Consider the following 22,819-nt stretch of genomic DNA (forward strand, 5'->3'; position numbering starts at 1 on the left):
CGCTGGCCAAGGGGTGGAAGCACACAAAAACCATCTCCTGTGTTTGCTGGACACCAGGTGCTGGCTCTGCTCCTCCTGCTGGAAACTCATTGCAGGCCATGTCTGCCTGTGCTGTGTGTTTTCTGGCAGTGGCACTGAGAACTAAACGGCAGGAAATGTCACTTTTTAGGGAAGTCAGGCAGATTATTTTCTTCTCTGAAGACCAAGTCACCTTGATGCATGGTGGGACTCATCCAAGAATCTGGTGTGTAGTCCCAGCTCCTACTGCAATAACATGCCTGGCATGCTCTCTGCAGCCATGGCGTGCTTCAGTCGTTCACTTTCTCCTGATTTCTCAACCAGAGAATGGAATGTTTTAAGGGAATTGTTGTGCTAGAGTAAATAAAGGAGTCCTGTTCATTACCAGATTAAAGAGTGCCTTATTTTGAAAGTTTGGGAGCCCATTTTCTGCCTGCCTCTTTGATCCTTTAACTCTTTGACAGTCCCCTTATTGCATTCCTTGGTTTCCAGGGGGGTGGGAGTCCTGACTTTTGCCCTGAGACAGAGCATCCCCAATGGCATTGCCAGGACTGTCCTCAGGAATGGCTTTGGGAAGGCAGGAAACATTTCTTGCTGCATGTAGGGTTTCAGTCAATAGTTTCCAGTTCTTCCTCTTCTCTCGTGCTCTGTGGAAGGGAAGCAGTTCAAAGGTGGTGCTGGCTTGGGCAGTGAGAGGAGGATCTCCCATCACTGCTGCTACCCTGAGGCCTGCCAGCTGAGGGGAATGCCTTGCTGGCTCCTCTGGGACAGCACAGGGACAAATCAGAGCAGAAATGATCCCACTGTGTGGTGTGAACCTTGGGATACATGGCCAGTGGTTGCAGATGGGCTGGTTGTGGAACTGACCTGGGCAATTCTCTCCAGTGGAAGGAGCTGCTGTGAATGACCAGGAGCAGCCCTGGGGCCTTCCTGATGGAGCAGAATGGATAAAACATGATCTCTGGTGAGTGCTGTGTCCCTGAGGATGTCAGCAGGGCTGGGACACAGGCTCCCTGGAGCAGGAGTGGTTGCACAGGAGGAGCTGTGTGGGAGCACAGCGGGGCTGTGACACAGGGTTTGTCACCCCTGCTCAGTGGGAAACCCCTGGATCTTCCCAAGGGAATGTGCAAAAGGGCCCAGGCTGCTCCCCTGAGTCCACAAGAGCTGGGGCAGCTGAAGTGGCACAGGTGCAAGAAACCTGTATTTTAATGGTTGTATTCAATCCTCTTTCTGCTCTGTTAACAAAGCGTTCTGGATGGACACAAATGCTCTTGAGAGCAGGGTCAGGGATTTGTACCTGCTTTGTGATTTCCATCAATTTTTCTGCACAAGAAGTCAGCCAGCAGCATGGGCAGGTATCTGAGCAACCTGAGGCTTCTGCTTTTGTAGAATTGTATTTAAAAGTGGTCTCTGAAAGTCTTCTGTGAGGAAAGTGTCATGTCTTTCCCACAGCTCCAACTCTGATCTTGTCTCTGAACAGATTCAGCTGCAGTTTTCCATGTTTCCCCCTGGGTGAGGGCAGGGTTTGGTGGTGCAGAGCCCTTGTGGTTGTGGCAGTGGCTCTCTCAGTGTGGTCAGGGTGAGGGTACAGGGCTCCCCGACCATCCTCAACTCACCCCATGTTTGTGGGGCTGCTTGGGATGTGCGTGGACAGTTTTGATCAGCTCTGCTCTCAAGTAATCTGCAAATACAGAGCATGGATAAATCTGTCAGTCATCCACTGCAGATGATGTAATAAAGATGATTTTCCTTTTTTTTTTTAGACTGTGAGAAAGGGAGAAAAACACCATAATGACGTGTCTAAAGCCCTGAAGTCACTTGCAACAATCTTAGACTCATTTCCTCAATAATGCTTTTGTTTTGCAGTTTTGGTGTGTTTTCCTTCTGCTAGATCTCTAATTTATTTGGGTCTGATGAGCCTTTTTCCTGGCAGCAGTTCTAGGACCAGGGCAACGTCTTTGAGGAGAGATTTGGCTGTTGTGCTGTGTGTGATGGATGGTGCCTGCTCCTGTGCTAAAGGAGAGCTGAGGAGCAGCTCCTGGCACACCTCACCCAGCACAGGCACCTTGCCAGGGAAGTTTGTTGGGGCCCAAGGTGCAGATAAACACCCCCAGGTGTCATTTCTGAAGGGGGGCACAGGATGGGGATTGTTGTAAGGGAAGCAAAGAGTGGCACAGAAACAGAAATCAGATTTGTGCTGACATCTGTCAGGACTTCTGTGCTCCTCCAGGGACCCTGGGACTGCAGAATCATGGAATGGTTTAGGCTGGAAAACCCCTCTAAAATCATCGAGCCCCGCTGTGCCCCCAGCACCCCACCGCTAGCCATGTTTTACTTTCCAACTCTCTCTTATCCTTAGGTAAAAGAAAGCCCCTCTCCCCCACAATTCCAAAAGAAAGAGAAAGATTTATGGCTGAAATGATTGTCCTGAGTACAGCAGGGCTCAGGCTGGCAGAGTTGGAGCTGGCCCAGACGGGGCAGCCTGGACAAGGTGCCTCATCTCAGTCACACGGGGGAGAGGAGGAGTCTGTCACTCTGTCCGTGTCCGTGTCCCTGCCGGGGTGCTGTGTGGGGGTGACCCGGCCCGGGGCTGTCACCAGCCAGCGCTGGCACAGCTGGGCTGGCTGCAGCGGGCAGGGGACGGGACAGGCAAGGGCTGCCGTGGTTTTGGGAGCCAGCTTTCGGGGGGGGCCAGTCTTCTCCACCATAAAAGACAGACGATGAAAAAGACATCTATGAAATCCCCCGGGACCAAGATTTAAACACTTGTCCCGTGTGGCTGCTGGGGACCCGTGCTGCTGGGGGTGCCCGGGGCCGGCTGCAGCCCAGCACCCCGTTCCCAGCACCAGCCCCGTGCCGGAGCTGGCAGGGGTGCCCTGGCCTGGCAGGGTGCCCTGGGCTGGCAGGGTGCCCTGGGCTGGCAGGGTGCCCCGGGCTCTGTGTGCCCCCAGAGCCTGGCGCCCACGCCGTGCCCTGCCCGCAGGCCTGCAGTGCGTGTGCCAGCTGTGCGAGCACACCAACTTCACCTGCCAGACGGAGGGCGCCTGCTGGGCCTCGGTGATGCTGACCAACGGGCGCGAGGAGGTGGTCAAGTCCTGCGTGTCCCTGCCCGAGCTGCACGCCCAGGTATTCTGCCACAGCTCCAAGAACGTCACCAGGACCGAGTGCTGCTACACCGACTTCTGCAACAACATCACGCTGCGCCTGCCGCTCGGTGAGTGCGGGAGCCTGACCCTGCTGGGGCTGCCAGGGCACAGCGCTGACCCGGGCTGGGCACAGCACTGACCTGGGCTGGGCACACTCTGACCTGGGCTGGGGCTGCCAGGGCACGGCACTGACCCGGGCTGGGCACACTCTGACCCGGGCTGGGCACACACTGACCTGGGCTGGGCACACTGACCCGGGCTGGGCACACTCTGACCCTGCTGGGCACACCCTGACCCGGGCTGGGCACACTCTGACCCGGGCTGGGCACACACTGACCCGGGCTGGGCACACTCTGACCCGGGCTGGGGCTGCCTGGGCTGGGCACACACTGACCCGGGCTGGGCACACACTGACCCGGGCTGGGCACACACTGACCCGGGCTGGGCACACTGACCCGGGCTGGACACACTGACCCGGGCTGGGCACACTCTGACCCGGGCTGGGCACACTCTGACCAAACCTTTCACACAGCCATCCATCCTCTGCAGCACTGCCATAAACTGCAGTTTCCTGCCTTTCTAAGCGTGTCCCAGCCGCTGGCCTCCATGTCCCACAGCGCTGTCCTAGGGCAGAGCTGTGGGGGACCCCAGGCACTGCTGGGACCCCTTTGGCTGAGGCAGTTCCAGCAGTCTGAGCCTGGGCTGGCCCTGGGTGATGTCAGCAGCCTGAGAGGCAGCTGGTCTGTGGTGTCACACCGGTGTCACCGAGGCCTGCTCAGCAGGGGTGGGGAGCTGGGAAATTCCTGGTCCCAAGGAGAGGGAGGAAAAAGGCTGGCACTCCCAGGAGCCCCTGTGTCACCTGGCTGGTGCAGTGTGTGAGTCTGCCAGGCTCAAAGTTGTGTAATGAAGCTGATTTGGTGCTTTCTAAAAATAAATATTGATACTATTTTTAGCACCATTTTAGTTTAATTTTTTTTTCTTCTTTCCAAGATTTGGAAAGAAAATCCAAATTTTGTGTTTATTCCAGGCTTAAAAAAAAAAAAAGGTGTAAAATACACAATTTTATCAGATAATACCTTTTTGTATACTTACAATAGTGAGATATGTTGCAGGTAAGAAAGATGTGAATTAACGCACAATTTAAAATTATAGCTTGACTTTAAGAAGCTATCATGTAGCTCTTAATGGAATTTGAAAGGCTGTTGCTGGGCAGACCATGGGGGAGCCTTGGGCACTGTCACCTCCTGGTGAACCCTGGCACCAACCTCACCTGTGCTGTGGGGCAGGAATCGGGATTATTTAATTGGTGCTAAGGATAATTTGCGTGATGCTTGTATCCCCACAGATGACTGGGGATACAAGCACCATCAAGTCACCCTAGGACATTGTTTTTCTTTCAGCTAACCACAGAAGGGACACGTTAATTGTGGTCATGCTCTAGAAATAAAGTGCCATGGTGGTTTTTCCAAGCTGGGAAGAAAGCTGCTATTTCTAGAGGAGCAGTGGAGGCACATCTGCTGTTCCAGCACTTGAGCTGGGACTTGCAAAACCTCTGGCTTCATATTTCAGACCCCAAAAAAAGGTTTGAATTCTTACCTGAGCCCTTTGCTCTAAAGGTTCAGGGGGCCTCGTGTCAGTGGGGCAGTGCAGTGAGGTTTCTGTGCTGGCCCTGCCCCACAGCCCTTCCTCACACAGCTCATGCTGCCAGCAAGGGGCCTGGGGACAGCTTTGGGGCCAGCCCCTTGTCCCAGACATCTGACAAATGGCACTTGGGACAGACACCTGGGCATGGAAGGTCTGCTGTGCCTTGTCTGTATCACCTATCAGGATCGATCGATCTATCTATCTATGTATCTATCTATCTATCTATCTATGTATCTATCTATGTATCTATCTATCTATCTATCTATCTATCTATGTATCTATGTATCTATCTATGTATCTATCTATCTATCTATCTATCAATCTATCTATCATCTACCTATCATCCATCCATCCATCCATCATCTATCTATCTTTTATCTATCTATCTATCTATCTATCTATCTATCTATCTATCTATCTATCATCCATCCATCCATCCATCCATCCATCCATCCATCATCTATCTTTCATCTATCTATCTATCTATCTATCTATCTATCTATCTATCTATCTATCGCCCATCCATCCATCCATCCATCCATCCATCCATCCATCCATCATCTATCTATCTTTTATCTATCTATCTATCTATCTATCTATCTATCTATCTATCTATCATCCATCCATCCATCCATCCATCCATCCATCCATCCATCTATCCATCCATCCATCTATCCATCCATCCATCATCTATCTTTCATCTATCTATCTATCTATCTATCTATCTATCTATCTATCTCTCATCCATCCATCCATCCATCCATCCATCCATCCATCCATCCACCCATCCATCATCTATCTATCTTTTATCTATCTATCTATCTATCTATCTATCTATCTATCTATCTATCTATCTACCCACTTACCTGCTGACCTGTCTATCTCCATTTAACAAATCCTAGTTTAAAAGTGGAGCATGTGGCCATGAAAAGCTTGCCTTTAGGCAGGAGTGCCGGTCCTGGAGGAGAAGCCCTGGGAAGGTCCAGCATGGTGCCCCCCCCCTGCTGGGTGAGGCAGGACCTGGGTGTCCTTCTGGGGCACAAACCCACCTTCAGCTCCTGTCCGTGGGGCTGGCCTGCCCCAGCTCAGGGGCTGGGTGGGGCTGGGAGCGGCCCGACTGACGGGGAGTGTCCCTGCCCATGGCAGAGGCTGGAACCAGCTGAGTTTTAAGGTCCCTCCCAACCCGAAGCAGTGTGGGATCCTGTGACTGTAATTAGCAAAGTTTTCTGTTGTAGAGGGGTGCCTGGAGAACGGTGAGAGGATGTCTGAGGGCAGGGAGCAGCGTGTGCTTTGGTGCCTGTGCCTGAATTCCCGTGGCAGGGCTGCAGATGGCAATGCCTGCCCCAGGCAGCACAGGGCTCTGGGCTGGGGCCTGGGCTGACAGCAGCTGACTTTTCCCTTGAGGTTTTTTTCCCCTTGGTTTTTATTTTTACAATGTCTGAATTTCTTTAAGGACGGATTAAACCTAGATGTCTGCTTTAATATCCTGCTTCTTGTGGGCAGGGATTTCTTTGTGGCATATTGCATTAGAGGTGAAAACGTTGAAGTGCAGGATGAGTTTGCAGTAACTGTTTTCTTTCTGTATCACCCTAGATTCCTTTCCCGGTTTTTGTTGGTTTAACTGGCATACTTTCTGCCCCAGCAGGTGACTTGGGATGTGCTTCTCCTGTCACAGCAGGGCTGCAGAAAACACCTTGATTGCTGCTGTCCCGAGGGACCTCCCTGTGATAAACCTCCCCTTGTAGGTCCCTCATTCTTGTTTTCTCTGCAGAGCTCACCACCGTGCCCTCAGCATGGAACAGGCTGCCTTGAGTAGTGGCTGATCAGACCTTGATTTTTCCAGCTGTACATTTGTGTCTCACGGGATTTTTTGAAATCTCCCACATTTGAAATCTGGGAGACAGAGTTTGTGATCTCTGAAGGGTGAGTGGAGTCTGTAGTCATGGTGGAAGCTGGAGAAACTTAATTTTAGACTCTAGCCCAAACTATATTTTTGAAGTGGTTTTAAGTGTTCTGTTGAGCTGACTAGAGCCTCCCCATTAATAGAATGCAACAGATTTTCTTACTACACTGGAGAGAATATGTATTTTTTCCCCCGAGTAACCTGGGAACACACACAGTTTGGGGCTTTTGGAAGCCTTAGAGTGGAAGCTTTGCAGTGTCAAAAGCAAATGCTGTGTGTGAGAATGTCTTTTCCATTGGAGGGAAAACATAATTAGTTCTTTTTCCTGCCTGCAAGTACTATTTTGTTGACAGAAGCTGGACTGTAAGTGCACTGCATTGTGAAACTGCTGAGTGCTGCCAGATGTGCTGCTTTTGGTTCACACCTGGCAATGCCTCTGCCTCCCTCCTGGTTAGTCAGTCAATGAGCAGAACACTGAGTGCTGGTGTGCAGCACTGCACAGTGTGCAGGAGAGCTGGATGTGCTGCACTGCACAGTGTGCAGGAGAGCTGGATGTGCAGCACTGCACAGTGTGCAGGACAGCTGGATGTGCAGCACTGCACAGTGTGCAGAGAGCTGGATGTGCTGCACTGCACAGTGTGCAGGAGAGCTGGACGTGCAGCACTGCACAGTGTGCAGGACAGCTGGATGTGCAGCACTGCACAGTGTGCAGAGAGCTGGATGTGCAGCACTGCACAGTGTGCAGAGAGCTGGATGTGCTGCACTGCACAGTGTGCAGGAGAGCTGGACGTGCAGCACTGCACAGTGTGCAGGAGAGCTGGATGTGCAGCACTGCACAGTGTGCAGGACAGCTGGATGTGCAGCACTGCACAGTGTGCAGAGAGCTGGATGTGCAGCACTGCACAGTGTGCAGAGAGCTGGACGTGCAGCACTGCACAGTGTGCAGGACAGCTGGATGTGCAGCACTGCACAGTGTGCAAGAGAGCTGGATGTGCAGCACCCTCAGCTCCTGCTGGAGCTGCTGGCCAGGGCAGGGAGCACAGCTGGGCAGGGACAGCACTGAGCCACTCTGCCAGGGCAGGGAGCACAGCTGGGGCTGGGGTCTGCACTGAGCCTGGGGCAGCTCTGTCAGGGCAGGGAGCACAGCTGGGGCAGGGACAGCACTGAGCCTGGGGCCTCTCTGCCAGCGTGCCCTGCCCAGGCCCTTCCCACAGAGCAGCTCTGGCTGTTTAAACCTCCTGATGATTTTCCTTTTGTTACTGTTTTTGTGACTGCGGTGGCCCAAGAACAAGAAACTTCTATTTTGTTCATGTCGTGTTGTTTTCCAGCAGCTGGGGGGAAGCACTGACGTGGTGTGGTCAGCGTCTCCTGCGTGTTTGTCTTCAGCAGCCCCTGCCGGGGAGGAATGAGCCTCATTCCCACCGGGAATGAGTCTGACCAGCCCTGCAGGGAGGAGGCTGTCTCGGATGGTGCAGGGCAAGCTCATGGGGACAGCTCATGCTCTGTGCTCTGTACCCACTGTGAGCCTGTCCCCCGGCCGGCACAGAGCCAGTCCTGCTGTCCTGCACAGAGCCAGTCCTGCTGTCCTGCAGTGTCCCCTGCCCAGAGCCAGTCCTGCTGTCCTGCACAGAGCCAGTCCTGCTGTCCTGCAGTGTCCCCTGCACAGTCTGGGGTGGCAGGGCTGGTTCAGAGAGGTGCCAGAGCTCCTGGGGTAGGGGATCCCTCCATACTGCACTCCATCCCTGTTTCAGGGAAACCTCAGCCCTGTGGAAACAGAATGAAAAGTGTTTAGGAGATCCTGGCATGTCAGTTAACAAGCAGCAGTTCCAAGGAGGAATCCTGCTCATAAATCCTCTTACAAACCTCCAGGTCACCACTGGAGCAGCTTCTTGAAGTCATCAAAGGGAAAAGCTGTGAACAAAATGTACCAGCTTTGTGTTCAGGAGGGTTGGAGTTGTGCTGGTGAACAGCCGTGTGGCATTGACTGCAGGAAGGAAGCAGTGGGTGCTGAGCCCGTTTGCTGCTGCCTCTGAGACCCCACGTCACCCTGGTCACTCTCAAACCCCAGGTTAAGGTGTGCTTGAGGCCCAGCTTCTCCCTGAAGGGAAGGAGTGACCTGGCATGGGGTGCAGTTTGTGATTCTTGCATCTTCTGCAGCTCTGAGATCGCGTTTGTACTCACAGTTCTGAATGTTGGGGTTTTTTATGTGTCATATTTCTGGTTTGTTTCATTTGAGGGGAAAGCACTGGTTGATTTTTCTTTTAAACTTATTTCAAATTTTGGGGACATGAAAAGAATCCTGTGTGTGTTCCTGTGCAAATGGATCCCTTAGCAGTGTCTTCCTAGAGCTTCTTGATATGGAGCTCCTTGGGTGGTGGTCAGAATGCTGGCCTGAGACCAGAACAGAAGGTGTGTGGGGGAAAGGTGGTCTGTCCTGTCTGTCCTGTCTGTCCTGTCTGTTCTATCTCCTGGCCAGGACAATGGTGGGAAAGCATCAAGTGGAGAAAAGGAGACTCAGGGGTGACCTTATCACTCTCTACAGCTCCCTGAAAGGAGGTTGTACTCAGGTGGGGCTGGTTTCTTTCTCCAGGCTGCACTGACAGAACCAGAGGTCACAGTCTCAAGCTGAACCAAGGGAAATATAGGTTGGATATCAGGAAAACGTTGGGTGACTCTTTTTCAGGAAAAAGTTTTTCACAGAAAGAGTGATAAAGTTCTGGAATGGCTGCCTGGGGAGGTGGTGCAGTGCCCATCCCTGGGTGTGTTTAACAAAGCCTGGATGTGGCACTGGGGGCCAGGGCTCAGTTGAGGCGTTGGGGCTGGGCTGAGCTCGATGGTCTGGAAGGTCTCCTCCAACCCAGAGATTCTGGGAATTCTGTGATTGTGTGAATCTGTGATTCTATGTGATTCTGTGATCGTGTGTGATTCTCTGTGGTCCTCTGTGATTGTGTGATTCTGGGTGATCCTGTGTGAATCTGATTCTGTGTGATTGTGTGATCCTGTGTGAATCTGTGAATCTGTGACTGTGTGATCCTGTGTGATTGTGTGTGATTCTGTGATCCTGTGTGAATCTGTGACTGTGTGATCCTGTGTGATTGTGTGTGAATCTGTCATTCTGTGATTGTGTGACCCTGTGTGGATCTGTGACTGTGTGACTGTGTGGTCCTGTGTGATTGTGTGTGAATCTGTCATTCTGTGATTGTGTGACCCTGTGTGGATCTGTGACTGTGTGACTGTGTGATCCTGTGTGATTGTGTGTGAATCTGTCATTCTGTGATTGTGTGACCCTGTGTGGATCTGTGACTGTGTGACTGTGTGGTCCTGTGTGATTGTGTGTGAATCTGTCATTCTGTGATTGTGTGACCCTGTGTGGATCTGTGACTGTGTGACTGTGTGATCCTGTGTGATTGTGTGTGAATCTGTCATTCTGTGATTGTGTGAATCTGTGACTGTGTGATTGTGTGATCCTGTGTGAATCTCTGACTGTGTGATTGTGTGATCCTGTGTGGGTCTGTGACTGTGTGATCCTGTGTGATTGATCCTGTGTGATTCTGTGATCCTGTGTGATTGTGTGATCCTGTGTGATTCTGTGATCCTGTGTGATTCTGTGATCCTGTGTGAATCTCTGACTGTGTGATCCTGTGTGATTCTGTGATCCTGTGTGGATCTGTGACTGTGTGATCCTGTGTGGGTCTGTGACTGCGCGGCCGCTGCGGTGTCGCAGCCCGGCGGGTGGCAGTGGCCGCGGTGTCACGCTCGCGCCTGTGTGTCTGTCTGTGTGTCCGTCTGTCTCGCAGCGGCGGCGGCGGGGGCGGCGGGCGGCGCGGGGCGGCTGCGGGCGGCGCTGGCGGCGGCGGTGGCGGTGCCGCTCGGGGCGCTGGCGCTGCTGGCCGCGCTGCTGGCCCGCTCGGCCCGGGGCTGCCGCCGCCGCCGGCGCCGCCCGCCCAACGTGGAGGAGCCGCTGTGCGAGGGCAGCCTGGCGGGCGCCGGGAGGACGCTGAAGGATCTCATCTCCGACATGACCACCTCGGGCTCCGGCTCCGGTAGGTGCGGGCCCGCTCGCTGCGCCCGCGGGCTTCGGGGGCTCCTCCTCTGTCAAACCGCAAAAATCCCGTTCTCTGCTGGAATGGAGGCGTTAGAGAAGAGAACTCAGAAATCAGAACCAAGTGTGAAACCCAGCCCTGCCGGCTGTGGCAGATAAGGAAAGGTGCTAAGCTCACCTGAGTGGCTCGGGATGCTGCTTCCGAATTTTTTTTGTGTTTCATAGCAGAATAATATTCCTCCAAATTCTTGTTTTGAGCAGAACAGTCATCTTTTTAACATTACCCTCATTTCTACTGTGATGCCTCCATTGCTATTGAGAACTTGTTTAACCAAAGAAACCTAAAAATCACAAATTCCAGCTCATTTGACCAGTGACACTCTGGGATGTATAGCCCAACTTTCCCTAACTACAGCTTTTATTGAACAGTATGTAAACTATGCTTGCTTTTATTTGTAAGTGAAAAACACACAAATGGTGCCTAATTTAATTTATTTCCATGAGCTGCATACCTCTGAGGATTAAGTCGTTGTTGTTCCTTAATGCCTTTTCTCAGCTCTAATGAGCAGACTTTGGCGTTATTTATGCTGAAGTTTTTAACTGTTCCCAGCCGTCCCTGAGCCAGGAACAGGACTGGACTTGGGCAGACCCAGAGCCCCATGCACCGGGGTGATTTGTTCTGATTTCAGAGAAAATCAAGGGTGCGGTTATTAAAAAAAAAAAAAATTCCTTGTTTTAAGTCCCCAACAAACACAGAATCAAATCAAACCAGGCAGGTTTTGTGGCTGGCAAAGCACAGTGGAACTGCTATAATAATTTATTTTTATTTTCAAAAAATTCAGCCAGAGTAGAGCAACTAATCTACTGCAGGACAGCTGCAGTCTGTGTCAAACCAAATGAAGTAGTTTGCACCAAACGTTACGATTTTTTACTGGGGTTTTAACAAGTTTTTTCTATGTCCAGATGCTGGGAAGTAACATCAAAAAGTCTGATTTGAGGAGATACTGGCTGGGAGAGGATTTTCCCTTGGCAGTGTTGGGAAGCAAAGCCATGAGTGCGGTGCTGGGGTCTGAAGGTCCCAGCTGAGCCATTTCACAGGCACCTCTTTTTCTCCAGGTCTGCCTCTGCTGGTGCAGAGAACCATCGCCAGGACTATTGTCCTGCAGGAGATTGTGGGAAAAGGACGGTTTGGCGAAGTGTGGCACGGCAAGTGGTGCGGGGAGGACGTGGCTGTGAAGATCTTCTCCTCCAGAGACGAGCGCTCGTGGTTCCGGGAGGCAGAGATTTACCAGACAGTGATGCTGAGGCACGAGAACATCCTGGGCTTCATCGCTGCTGACAACAAGGGTGAGCAGCGCCGGGCTGCCCGCCTCCTGCGCGGCTCTGCCCGCCCAAACAGCCCTGACTCTGTGTGCTGGCCCGGGCAGGGCCGGGTAATGCTTGGCCTCAGTGTCCTGGGGTGCTCCCCAGCCCCAGTGGTGACACTCACTGAACCCTGTGTCTGTCCCAGCACAGCTCTCTCTGCCCTGCTCCATCCGAAACACAGCCCTGGGCTGGGTCCCGGGCCACAGCTGGCACACCTCCCTGCTGGCATTCCCCAAAAAGGGAAGGCTTTCCCTAGCTAACAGTTTTAATTCTCCTGCTTCCTCCGGCTAGATAACGGGACGTGGACTCAGCTGTGGCTCGTCTCCGAGTACCACGAGCAGGGCTCGCTGTTTGACTACCTGAACAGAGGCACGGTGACCGTGGAGGGCATGGTCAGGCTGGCACTGTCCGTGGCCAGCGGCCTGGCACACCTCCACATGGAGATCGTTGGCACACAAGGCAAGTGCTGCCCTGCCACTTTCCTTCAGGTATTCAGTGTTCCCAAAGCCGTTCATGGGTGAGCCGGTATCGTGAAGCCTTTTCCAAACTGCTGACACCACGGGGAACAGTGTGAGCGAGAGTGCTGCAGGGCAGACAGGGAAGAGGGACATTCCCTTCCCACTTCCACTGCCTGCTCTTTATCCATGCCTCTAAAGGGAAGCCTACAGAAGCAGCTCTGCTGAAGGGGAGTGGGAGCTAATGAAGGAAAAATTAGGAAAAATTTCTTCATGGGAATGTTTGTCCAGCCCTGGCACAGATTGCCCTAGGCAGTGTGCGGTAAAAAGCTTATGGATGTGGCACTTGGGGAAATGGGCTAGTGGTGGCCTTGTCAGTGCTGAGGAATGGTGGGACTCAGTGGTCTTGGAGGGTTTTCCTGACCCAATCCATTCAGTGATTCTGTAATTTTCTAAACTAATTTGGATGGTGAACTTCCAGTTTCTCTTTTTGTGTTTTTTTTCCTGAAATACAGATATTGAAAAAAAAAGTCCTGAAATTTTCTTTTGAAGTTGAGAACATTTAGCAGAGCTTTGCTTGGTTCAAAATAGGCTTCAATATTTCTATAGGGTACAGTAACAGAAGTGAATAAAACAGTTTTTACATCCTTGCTCCTTACATTAAAATCCACACTGTTGTTACCAAAACTGGAGACGGTTTCTCTTGCTGTGGGCAGGGAAGCCGGCGATCGCTCACCGGGATCTGAAATCCAAGAACATCCTGGTGAAGAGGAACGAGACCTGCGCCATCGCCGACCTGGGCCTGGCGGTGAAGCACGACTCGGTGCTGAACACCATCGACATCCCCCAGAACCCCCGCGTGGGCACCAGGAGGTGGGTCAGGCACTGCAGCCTGGGGATGGCCCCTTGCAGCCCTGCTGCCACCAGCCACGTCCCCTCTGCCCTGGCACCGGGCAGGGATGGCCACAGCCCCGCAGGGAGGGCTGGCTGGGGAGGAGGTTGCAGACCCTGCTGTGGGATGGAGCTCTCTGCCCCAGGTGGGGCACGGTGTGCCAGTCACCCTGGTCACTCCGGTGCTCTGGGCTGGGCAGGGCACAGCTGCCAGCACCATGAGGGGTCACAGGGCTCCCACGGGCACGTGGCAGCACAGCTGCGGCCCCAGCAAAGTGACCCTGTGTGCCCCAAAGGTACATGGCCCCCGAGATCCTGGACGATGCGATGAACACGAACATCTTTGAGTCCTTCAAGCGTGCAGACATCTACTCCCTGGGGCTGGTGTACTGGGAGATAGCCCGGAGGTGCTCTGTTGGAGGTGAGGCTTTGGCTTTTCACCCAGTCCCAGATGGGTTTGGGTTGGAAGGGACAGTAGAGCCCTCCTCGTCCCACTCCCTGCCATGGGCACCTACACAATAATACATCTTCCCAGGAATCACCGAGGAATACCAGTTGCCTTACTATGACCTTGTGCCTTCTGATCCTTCGATAGAAGATATGAGAAGGGTTGTCTGTGAACAGAAGCTCAGACCAAGTATTCCAAACCAGTGGCAAAGCTGTGAGGTAAATCCAATTCTCTATTTTATTTTGTAGGGTTTTTTTTTTTCTAGTTTTATTTTGTTGTTTATATTTTCAAGTTTAAGACAGAACTTTTCACTGAGAGATAGGACACTCAGTGCCCAGCTTCTCCTGAATTTAGAAGCTTCAGATGTCTAGCTCTCCTGCAGATCAATACAGAAAAAGCTCTCTGTACAAAGTGCTCGATGCTGTCCAAGGCAGGTCTTAATTGATGCTGCTGCTGTTGTGTCACTGTTTCAGAGCACTGCACTTTATCTCCTTGTATTAAAACCGGAAAGCAGGGGGTGGTGGTTGTATCTCTGGCTGTTGTCTGTCCCCCTGCAGACCCTGTTTGTGCCCCAGGTCGTGTTTCTATCCCCCACAACTCTGTTTGTACCCGGGTCCCGTCTCTGTCCCCACACACCCTGTTCTCAGGTCCCATTTCTGTCCCCAGCCCTGTTTGCACCCAGTGCTGTTTCTATCTCCCTGTCCCTGTTTGTACCCGGGTCCCGTCTCTGTCCCCCAGCCCCTGTCTGTCTCCAGTCCCGTTTTTGTCACCAGCCCCTGTCTGTACCTGCCCCGTCCCTGTCCCCAGCCCCTGTCTGTACCCATTCCCGTTTCCATCCCCAGCCTGCTCAGTGCCCGCCCTGTCGCTGTCCCCTGTCGCTGTCCCCACTCAGTGCCCGCCCTGTCGCTGTCCCCGCTCAGTGCCCGCTCTGTCCCTGTCCCCTCTCAGTGCCCGCTCTGTCGCTGTCCCCGCTCAGTGCCCGCTCTGTCGCTGTCCCCAGTCAGTGCCGGTTCTGTCGCTGTCCCCGCTCAGTGCCCGCCCTGTCCCTGTCCCCGCTCAGTGCCCGCCCTGTCGCTGTCCCCGCTCAGTGCCCGCTCTGTCGCTGTCCCCAGTCAGTGCCCGCCCTGTCGCTGTCCCCAGCCCGCTCAGTGCCCGCCCTGTCGCTGTCCCCGCTCAGTGCCCGCTCTGTCGCTGTCCCCGCTCAGTGCCCGCCCTGTCGCTGTCCCCAGTCAATGCCCGCTCTGTCGCTGTCCCCGCTCAGTGCCCGCCCTGTCGCTGTCCCCGCTCAGTGCCCGCTCTGTTGCTGTCCCCAGCCCGGTCAGTGCCCGCTCAGTCGCTGTCCCCAGTCAATGCCCGCTCTGTCGCTGTCCCCGCTCAGTGCCCGCCCTGTCGCTGTCCCCAGTCAATGCCCGCTCTGTCGCTGTCCCCGCTCAGTGCCCGCCCTGTCCCTGTCCCCAGCCCGCTCAGTGCCCGCCCTGTCGCTGTCCCCAGTCAGTGCCCGCCCTGTCGCTGTCCCCGCTCAGTGCCCGCCCTGTCCCTGTCCCCGCTCAGTGCCCGCCCTGTCGCTGTCCCCAGCCCGCTCAGTGCCCGCCCTGTCGCTGTCCCCAGTCAGTGCCGGCTCTGTCGCTGTCCCCGCTCAGTGCCCGCCCGGTCGCTGTCCCCGCTCAGTGCCCGCCCGGTCGCTGTCCCCGCTCAGTGCCCGCCCGGTCGCTGTCCCCGCTCAGTGCCCGCTCTGTCGCTGTCCCCGCTCAGTGCCCGCCCGGTCGCTGTCCCCGCTCAGTGCCCGCCCTGTCGCTGTCCCCAGGCGCTGCGGGTGCTGGGCCGGCTGATGCGGGAGTGCTGGCGCGCCAGCGGGGCCGCGCGTCTCACGGCGCTGCGCGTCAAGAAAACCATCTCGCAGCTCTGCGTGCCCGAGGACTGCAAAGCCTGACAGCTCCCGCGGGAGCCGCGGGGAAGGCGCTCCGCTCTCCGTTTCTCCACGTGCTTTTGTTTCTGGTCTACCTCAGACGGCGCGGTTCAGCGCTGCGGTGCCCGAGGCGGAGCGCCGAGCTCCAGCGCTGCGTCCGGCCGCGGGACCGGGCGGCTCGGGACCGGAGCTCGGGTTTGGCACAGCGGGTCCGTGACTTGCTTTGGCTTTTTCTCGGTAAATCAGACACCGGCGAATCGCAGGAAGGAGCTTAAAGCATCGTGACAGTGTAAAAATACCTTTTGCTGTTGTGCTTTTCATCCTCGTCAGACCCCAAACATCCTGGAAGTGTCTGGTGTTGGTTAAAGCCTGTTTGTGAGACAAACCTCATATTCTGTCCTCAAACCAAGTAAAAGACCAAATTTACCCAACTTTTAACTTTTTTTTTTTAATTGTATTTCAGGGATCTGAAAAGTGGTTGTCAGTAAATGCATTTTGAATTACTGTATTTATAATTAACCAGGCTATTAGAAAAGGTGGAAATTCCACAAGTGTGTACACTGTGAGCAAAACCATTGAGTCAATTCCCTATTAACATTTATTTTTATTGACTCAATTTCACATACAATATCATGGTTAAAAATTTAGTTGTTTTACTCTGTATTATGTTCATTGAACAGATCAATCAAAGGACAACTTTTCCTTTTAACAGTTGTTAGGAAAAAAAGTAGAGGCAACACTTTTCTGTTGCCTACAAAGGGATGGAACAGGAAAAATTGTACCTAAACTGAGAATTTTTTTTTTTTTTAGCAACGTTTTTCCAATGACTGGCAGTATTTTTTTAGTCCCTTTTGATGTGTTAGGGGGAAGCATTAACAAAAGCGAGAGCAGCCTGTTCAGAGGTTTCTTGCAGAATTCTGTAACAGCACCAGGCTGGTGATGAATATTAACATTTCTGACCAGGTCTCCATAATATCACAAGCCAGCAACGGGAGTTGCTGTGTTAAAATTCAGCAAAGTTCTGGCATTTTGTGAATTTTGGCCCACTCCATGGCCCGCATATTTGAATATAGTGTTGGAGTATTTTTAAGAGGCAAAATTATACATTTCATAAATGTTTTTAATTCCATGTGACCCATGGGAATTAATCCTGAAGATGTTTCCAGAACAGCAAAGCTTTGCAGAAATCTGGTGTGGCACCCGCAGCTCTGTGGCAGGAGCTGTTGTCTGATCAGCCTGGCACTGCAGCCTGCTTCCCTGCACTGCAGCCCAGCCCTGCAGAGCCTGCTTCCCTGTGCTGCAGCCCAGCACTGCAGCCTGCTTCCCTCTGCTGCAGCCTGGCACTGCAGAGCCTGCTTCCCTGTGCTGCAGCCCAGCACTGCAGCCTGCTTCCCTCTGCTGCAGCCCAGCCCTGCAAAGCCTGCTTCCCTGCGCTGCTGCCAGTGCTGCAGAGTCTGCTTCCTCCACTGCAGCCCAGCACTGCAGCCTGCTTCTCTCCACTGCAGCCCAGCCCTGCAGAGCCTGCTTCCCTCTGCTGCAGCCCAGCCCTGCAGAGTCTGCTTCCTCCACTGCAGCCCAGCACTGCAGGCTGCTTCCCTCTGCTGCAGCCTGGCACTGCAGGCTGCTTCCCTCTGCTGCAGCCCAGCACTGCAGAGCCTGCTTCCCTCTGCTGCAGCCCAGCCCTGCAGAGCCTGCTTCCCTCTGCTGCAGCCCAGCACTGCAGAGCCTGCTTCCCTCCACTGCAGCCTGCTTCCCTCTGCTGCAGCCCAGCTGTGCAGCCTGCTTCCCTCTGCTGCAGCCCAGCCCTGCAGAGCCTGCTTCCCTCCACTGCAGCCCTGCCCTGCAGAGCCTGCTTCCCTCTGCTGCAGCCCAGCCCTGCAGAGCCTGCTTCCCTCCACTCCTGCCAGCCCTGCAGAGCCTGCTTCCCTCTGCTGCTGCCAGCGCTGCTGCTGGGCGGTTTCTCACTCGTAACCAAGGCTGTCTTAGGGATCCCCGGCAGGCTGGATGGGGCTTGGAGCAGCCTGGTCCAGTGGAAGGTGTCCCTGGCCGAGGCAGGGAGTTAAAACAAGACAAGCTTTAAGGTCTCTGCTGCCCCAAACCATTCTGGGGTTCCATGATTCGATTCTTGTGCACTTCAGCTGCATGAGCTCCCCGTGCAGCTCAGTGATGTGACTTTGTGGGCTGTTTGAGGGGCAATCTTGGCAGCTGCATGATCCAAAGCCTGCTGTTGACTTGACTGTCAAAAAAATTGCAAAGCTAAGATCCAGCTTCTGTTCTTGTAGTATGTACAAGAAGATATTTATCTTAAAAGGGAAGAATCAAACCCTTTTTTTAACTGGGAAAAGAGTTTTAGTTTTCAGTTTCCCCCCTGGAGTCTCTGAAAATTGTTGACCAGCCCGGTAATTTGAACAAGACCCTTTTGGTGCCTGGCTGGGAAGTGTGGGTGGAGGATGCTCAGGCTCAGCTACTCCTCACACAGGTCACAGCTCCAGCCCCAGAAGTGCTTTAACCTTTTCCCTGGACATAGCTCTTGGCATCAGACATTGTGGTCTGTTTGCCCTGGCTTTTCACCCAAGTCAGTATTTTTGCTCTGGTTTTCTTTTCTCTTTTGTTGTTGAGAGGTGAATGTACATTTTGATGAATTGGAGTTGAGTGTAACTGAGCCAAGGGGCTGATGTTGTGTTGAGCTCTGAAATGTTTGTAAACTCTACAGTCCTTTAGAAAAACTCCAAAGAACCCTTGTTTCAGTGGCCTTTCCCCTCCATGTGGGTTTGTCTTGGTCTAATTTAAGCACAGAGGTTATGCCAAGACACTTCTGTGCAGTTTAGGGAGGCTTAGGTTTCCTCAGCGGTCACAACGTTCCTGATAATCTTCACTTAAAGCAAAAGCTCTTAAACTCATGAAAATTTTTTAGGTCGAGGATGCTCAAAACCCCTTACCACATTCAGCTTCTCCTAATTGATGCTTCTAACTGGGGGGAATAACCAATACTTTATAATTTGCTTCTAATAACAATCTAAAGTTTAATTTAGGGATTATGCACTGAAAGGGAAAGTTAATTAATGTTTCCTGTAACGCCTAATTTTTTTTAAGTGTTACTTGAACTGCTGCCCTCACACACTCCTTTAGAAACTCAGGCTGTAATCTCCTCTGCACTTCCCTACTTTTATAATTTGCACTTAATCAAGCTCATTCCCTCACATGACCCTATAAAGAGTCCTACAGTATTTTAGCAATTGCTCTGTCACTTTGCTTGGTACTAGATTCAGGAATTACGAATAAATGAGTTCAGAAGCGTGCCCAGTCCCTACAATGGGTCTGGGCTTTGAGCAGGGCAAGTTCTCAGTCCCCAGAGCTCCTGTGCCAGGGTGGGCTCCAGGCTGGCCCTGGCCCATGGGAAGGAGGAGTTTGGGCTTTGCCTGGGGCAGAAGGACAGGACAGGGACAGGGGGCACTGGGGGCTGCAGTGGGCACACCCTGGGCACCTCCTGTGTGTGCACGGGGACAGGCACGGCCCTTGTGTGTTGGGGAGGGTCCCGGCTCAAAGCCCCTGCTGTGGGTCCGTGGGCTCTGTGGGGATGTGTGGGGGTGTCCTGGGGGAGCCCTGGGCCAGCTCCTGGGTGCCCCCAGCAGCCCTGCATGTCTGTCCCCTCTCTGCCCTTGTCTGTGTGTCTGTGATTCCAGGGACCATCCCCACAGCCTGTGGGACCCCACCCCCCAAGCTTTTAGGGAAAGATGTCCATGTCTGCTCTAATGGGCAGGGCAATATTTATGAATGTAGAGGGAATAAGCATTGAGGTACAATATATTTCTACAGAATATAAGAAATGTGCAATAAATTGAACTTACACTGAATGTATTTTTGGCATAAATGGACCAGATGTGTTTTGAATGTAGTTATGACATTGTGTCTAAGCCTGCTGTGATTCTCAGTCCCCAAGAAAAACGTGTCATGTTTTGTCAATCTACAAACCACTTCCTCAGTTGTCTGTTTTTAAAAGAAGCATGAGTATTTTATCTGAACACTGTAATATTTCTGAACTAAGTATAGCAGTGCAATGCTAACTTCAACCCTCGTGTTGTGAAATATCTGATCTGTGTACACTGCAGAGTTATTTTTAAAAGTATTGCTAAAGTTATTTGCCTGGTATTGCAGCTGCCTGGATGTAAATAATGGTTTAGCTGTCGTATTTTGTATGCGGATTTGGGGAAGACGTGGCAATTTTAATAAATTCAGCATACTCTGCCCTTGCGTTCCCGTTACCTGAAACTGTTCTTGTGCTCATCGCGCTGGGGGAGAAGGGCTGAGCCTGGGTGAACCTGTAGAACCCTTCCCTCGTGGCTCCTGCACCCACAGCAGTGTGAGCTCTCCCTGAGCTCCCTTTCACACAGCACTCCCTGATCCTGCTCTTCCAGCTACTGACATTTTCAGTGGTGCAAATCTGAGTGGAACCAGCTCACCCTGAGCACTCAGTTCTGGAGTGTGCATGCTTGAAAATTCCCCTGACACAGCCATAATCCGGGAATTTAAGTCAGACTTTATTTTAACTTAAGGCATGTCAAAATGAAATCTGCCGTGCTGTGACCCAAGAAACTTTGGTGGCTTTTGAAGGATACTGTGGGTCGGTTAATTTTTCCCTTAAAAAGACCTCTGTATTGTAGCAATTACTCGTGGGCTCTCTGGTCCCTGCCCATCTCCAGGACGGTGTCGCTGTCGCGGCGGTGGCTGTGGCCGGGCGGTCGGGGTCCCGAGGGACCAGCAGCAGCCAGCGGCTCGCCGGGGAGCATCGGCTGCCATCCCCCGGCCACGCCGGGCGGGTGGGCACGGCTCAGGGGAGCTGCGTGCTGCCCTTCCAGCACGGGCGGCATTTCTGCCTCCCGGGATTCATTCCTTTCCAGCACGCTTGGGCGGACGCGGGTGGCGCCCCTGCCCTGGATGTCGTGCCCCTGCTGCTCATCCCGGCCCTGCGAGGCTGCCACCCGGGGAGACACCGCTCGGTGGAGGGGTCGGCTGGGGAAGAGGAAGGGCTGATTCCCCAAGTTCTTGTTGTTTAGTCAATCATCTGCCCCCCGGCAGCCCCCGGTGTCCCCTTGGCAGCTGAGGAGGGGAGCAGCTCCTGAGTCCCCGAGGGCTTGTGTCCCACCGAGGATGGCTCCTTCCTTTGTCGGGGTAAGGCGCTGTGGGCAGACAGCCTGCAGGCGCTGCAGCCTCGGAGGGATGAGTGCTCCCGCCCTGGAAGCGTTCAAGGCCAGGCTGGACCGGGCAGGAGCAGCCTGCTCTGGAGGAAGGCGCCCCATGGCTCCAGGCCTGGCGCTGAACCAGCGCCGTGCCCGGGAGGAGGCTGGGGAAGGGCATCCGTGTGACCTCCCGGGGCACCTGTGAGACCGGCCGGGGCTGATCTGCCCCTGAGCCGGCCCCGAGCAGCTCTGAGCCCGGCCGGGGAGGAGCAGGCAGGCCGGGAGGGATGCGTGCCGGGGGTGTCTGCGGTGGTGCAGAGTGCGTGTCGGGGCTGAGGGGTGCGTGTCGGGGGTGTGGGGAGTGTCTGCCTTGGTGTGGGGTGCGTGTCGGGGGTGTGGGGGGTGTCTGCCTTGGTGTGGGTGCGTGTCGGAGGGGAGCGATGCCTGCCGGGGGTGAGGGGTGCGTGGCTGTGCGGGCGCAGAGCAGCACAGGGTAACGGGGCTGCTGGGGCAGCTCGCACCGAGGTCCTGCTTTGTGCTCTGATGAGAGGTGTCGTTTATTTCTGCCCTCAGCTTGTTTGCAGATGAGTCACTGGGTTTCAGGAACGTCAGAAAGGGCTGCCGGAGGAAGCGAAACGCGCTTTGTTTTCAAGCGCTCAGCGGGGTGGCCGTGAGCAGGAAAAGGGGAAGAGGCTTTGAGTCACCCGCTCCCCGCGCTGGTCACCGTGCCTTGGCAAGTGAGCAGATGACACCCAGGGGTGCAGACATTTTTCTCAGGAAAAGGGAGAGCGCTTTCCCCCTTGCCTGCTGTGCTTTTTGAACATCTTTTTTCTTCCTCTTAGCCCGGAGGGGTTCTCCAAAGGAACTCAGAGGTGAAGGACAGATATCTGAACCCGTTGTTGTGATGCTGCCGTGTGCAGCATTTCCCTGTCGCTGTCTGTCCGCCAGGAGAGGCACAGGGACTGCAGGCACCCGCCACAGACCAGCCTCCAGGTGGGAGGACCAGATGTTTCCTGACAGGCTGTTTCTCTAACGTGAGATGCTGGGGTTTTGAGGGATGAACTTCAGGATGGGTTTGTACTGACATTTCAGCTGTCCAGGGCAATGAGGGGATCCCCTGGAGTGCAGGAAGCTCCATCCCAATGTTTCCCTGGCCCTAAGAGCTCATCTGCACCAGCAAGTGCAGGCACCTCCTCCATGGACACCCATCCCTGTCCCTCCTCCATGGACACCCACCCCTGTCCCCCCTCCAAGGACACCCACCTCTGTCCATCTTCCATGGACACCCATCCCTGTCCCTCCTCCATGGACACATATCCCTGTCCATCTTCCATGGACACCCATCCCTGTCCCCCCTCCATGGACACCCATCCCTGCAGTTCCTCCTCCATGGACACCCACCCCTGTCCCCCCTCCAAGGACACCCACCTCTGTCCATCTTCCATGGACACCCATCCCTGTCCATCTTCCATGGACACCCACCCCTGTGCCTCCTCCATGGACACCCACCCCTGTCCCCCCTCCATGGACACCCACCCCTGCAACTCCTCCATGGACACCCACCCCTGTCCCCCCTCCATGGACACCCATCCCTGCAGTTCCTCTGCTGCAGCTGGCAGAGGCAGGGCCCTTACAGAAGGTGTGCAGAGCAGCTCTGCCTTGATCTGTCACATGCCAGCCTGCACTGAGCTTCCACACAGCTGGCAGGCAGAGCCCAGCACCCTCACCCCACAGTCCTGGCTGCCCCCTCTCCTGCCTGTGCCCTGCCAGCCTTTCCTCTCAGAGCTGGCAGTCCCAGCTGTGTGTGGCAATGCTTCATAAAGG

The 22,819-nt window shown here is 54.0% G+C and overlaps 1 protein-coding gene across 3 annotated transcripts; it reads left to right on the plus strand.

The window, feature by feature from the left end:
- Window positions 1-3,063: 3,063 nt before the first annotated feature.
- Window positions 3,064-15,973, plus strand: ACVR1C (activin A receptor type 1C). Of its 3 annotated transcripts, XM_084209148.1 has the most exons (8): window positions 3,064-3,232; window positions 10,509-10,754; window positions 11,870-12,100; window positions 12,410-12,577; window positions 13,290-13,446; window positions 13,761-13,885; window positions 14,000-14,130; window positions 15,717-15,973. In XM_084209148.1, exons 1-8 carry the CDS (start codon window positions 3,079-3,081, stop codon window positions 15,840-15,842), a joined length of 1,338 nt encoding a protein of 445 aa, XP_084065274.1. In that variant the 5' UTR covers window positions 3,064-3,078; the 3' UTR covers window positions 15,843-15,973. The 3 variants fall into 3 exon arrangements, with proteins under 3 accessions (XP_084065274.1, XP_084065275.1, XP_084065276.1); XM_084209149.1 differs by lacking the exon at window positions 10,509-10,754; XM_084209150.1 differs by lacking the exons at window positions 10,509-10,754; window positions 11,870-12,100.
- Window positions 15,974-22,819: the final 6,846 nt, after the last annotated feature.

Source organism: Fringilla coelebs (genome assembly GCF_963513975.1).
Source record: "Fringilla coelebs genome assembly, chromosome: 7".
NCBI classification, from domain to species: domain Eukaryota; kingdom Metazoa; phylum Chordata; class Aves; order Passeriformes; family Fringillidae; genus Fringilla; species Fringilla coelebs.

Excerpts from the sequence above, each read along its gene's own strand:
- ACVR1C (XM_084209148.1), top strand. The coding sequence starts at position 3,079 with ATGCTGACCAACGGGCGCGAGGAGGTGGTCAAGTCCTGCGTGTCCCTG. Across the intron at positions 3,233-10,508 it reads CACGCTGCGCCTGCCGCTCG|CGGCGGCGGCGGGGGCGGCG; the intron begins GTGAGTGCGGGA and ends TCTGTCTCGCAG. Across the intron at positions 13,886-13,999 it reads CCGGAGGTGCTCTGTTGGAG|GAATCACCGAGGAATACCAG; the intron begins GTGAGGCTTTGG and ends ACATCTTCCCAG.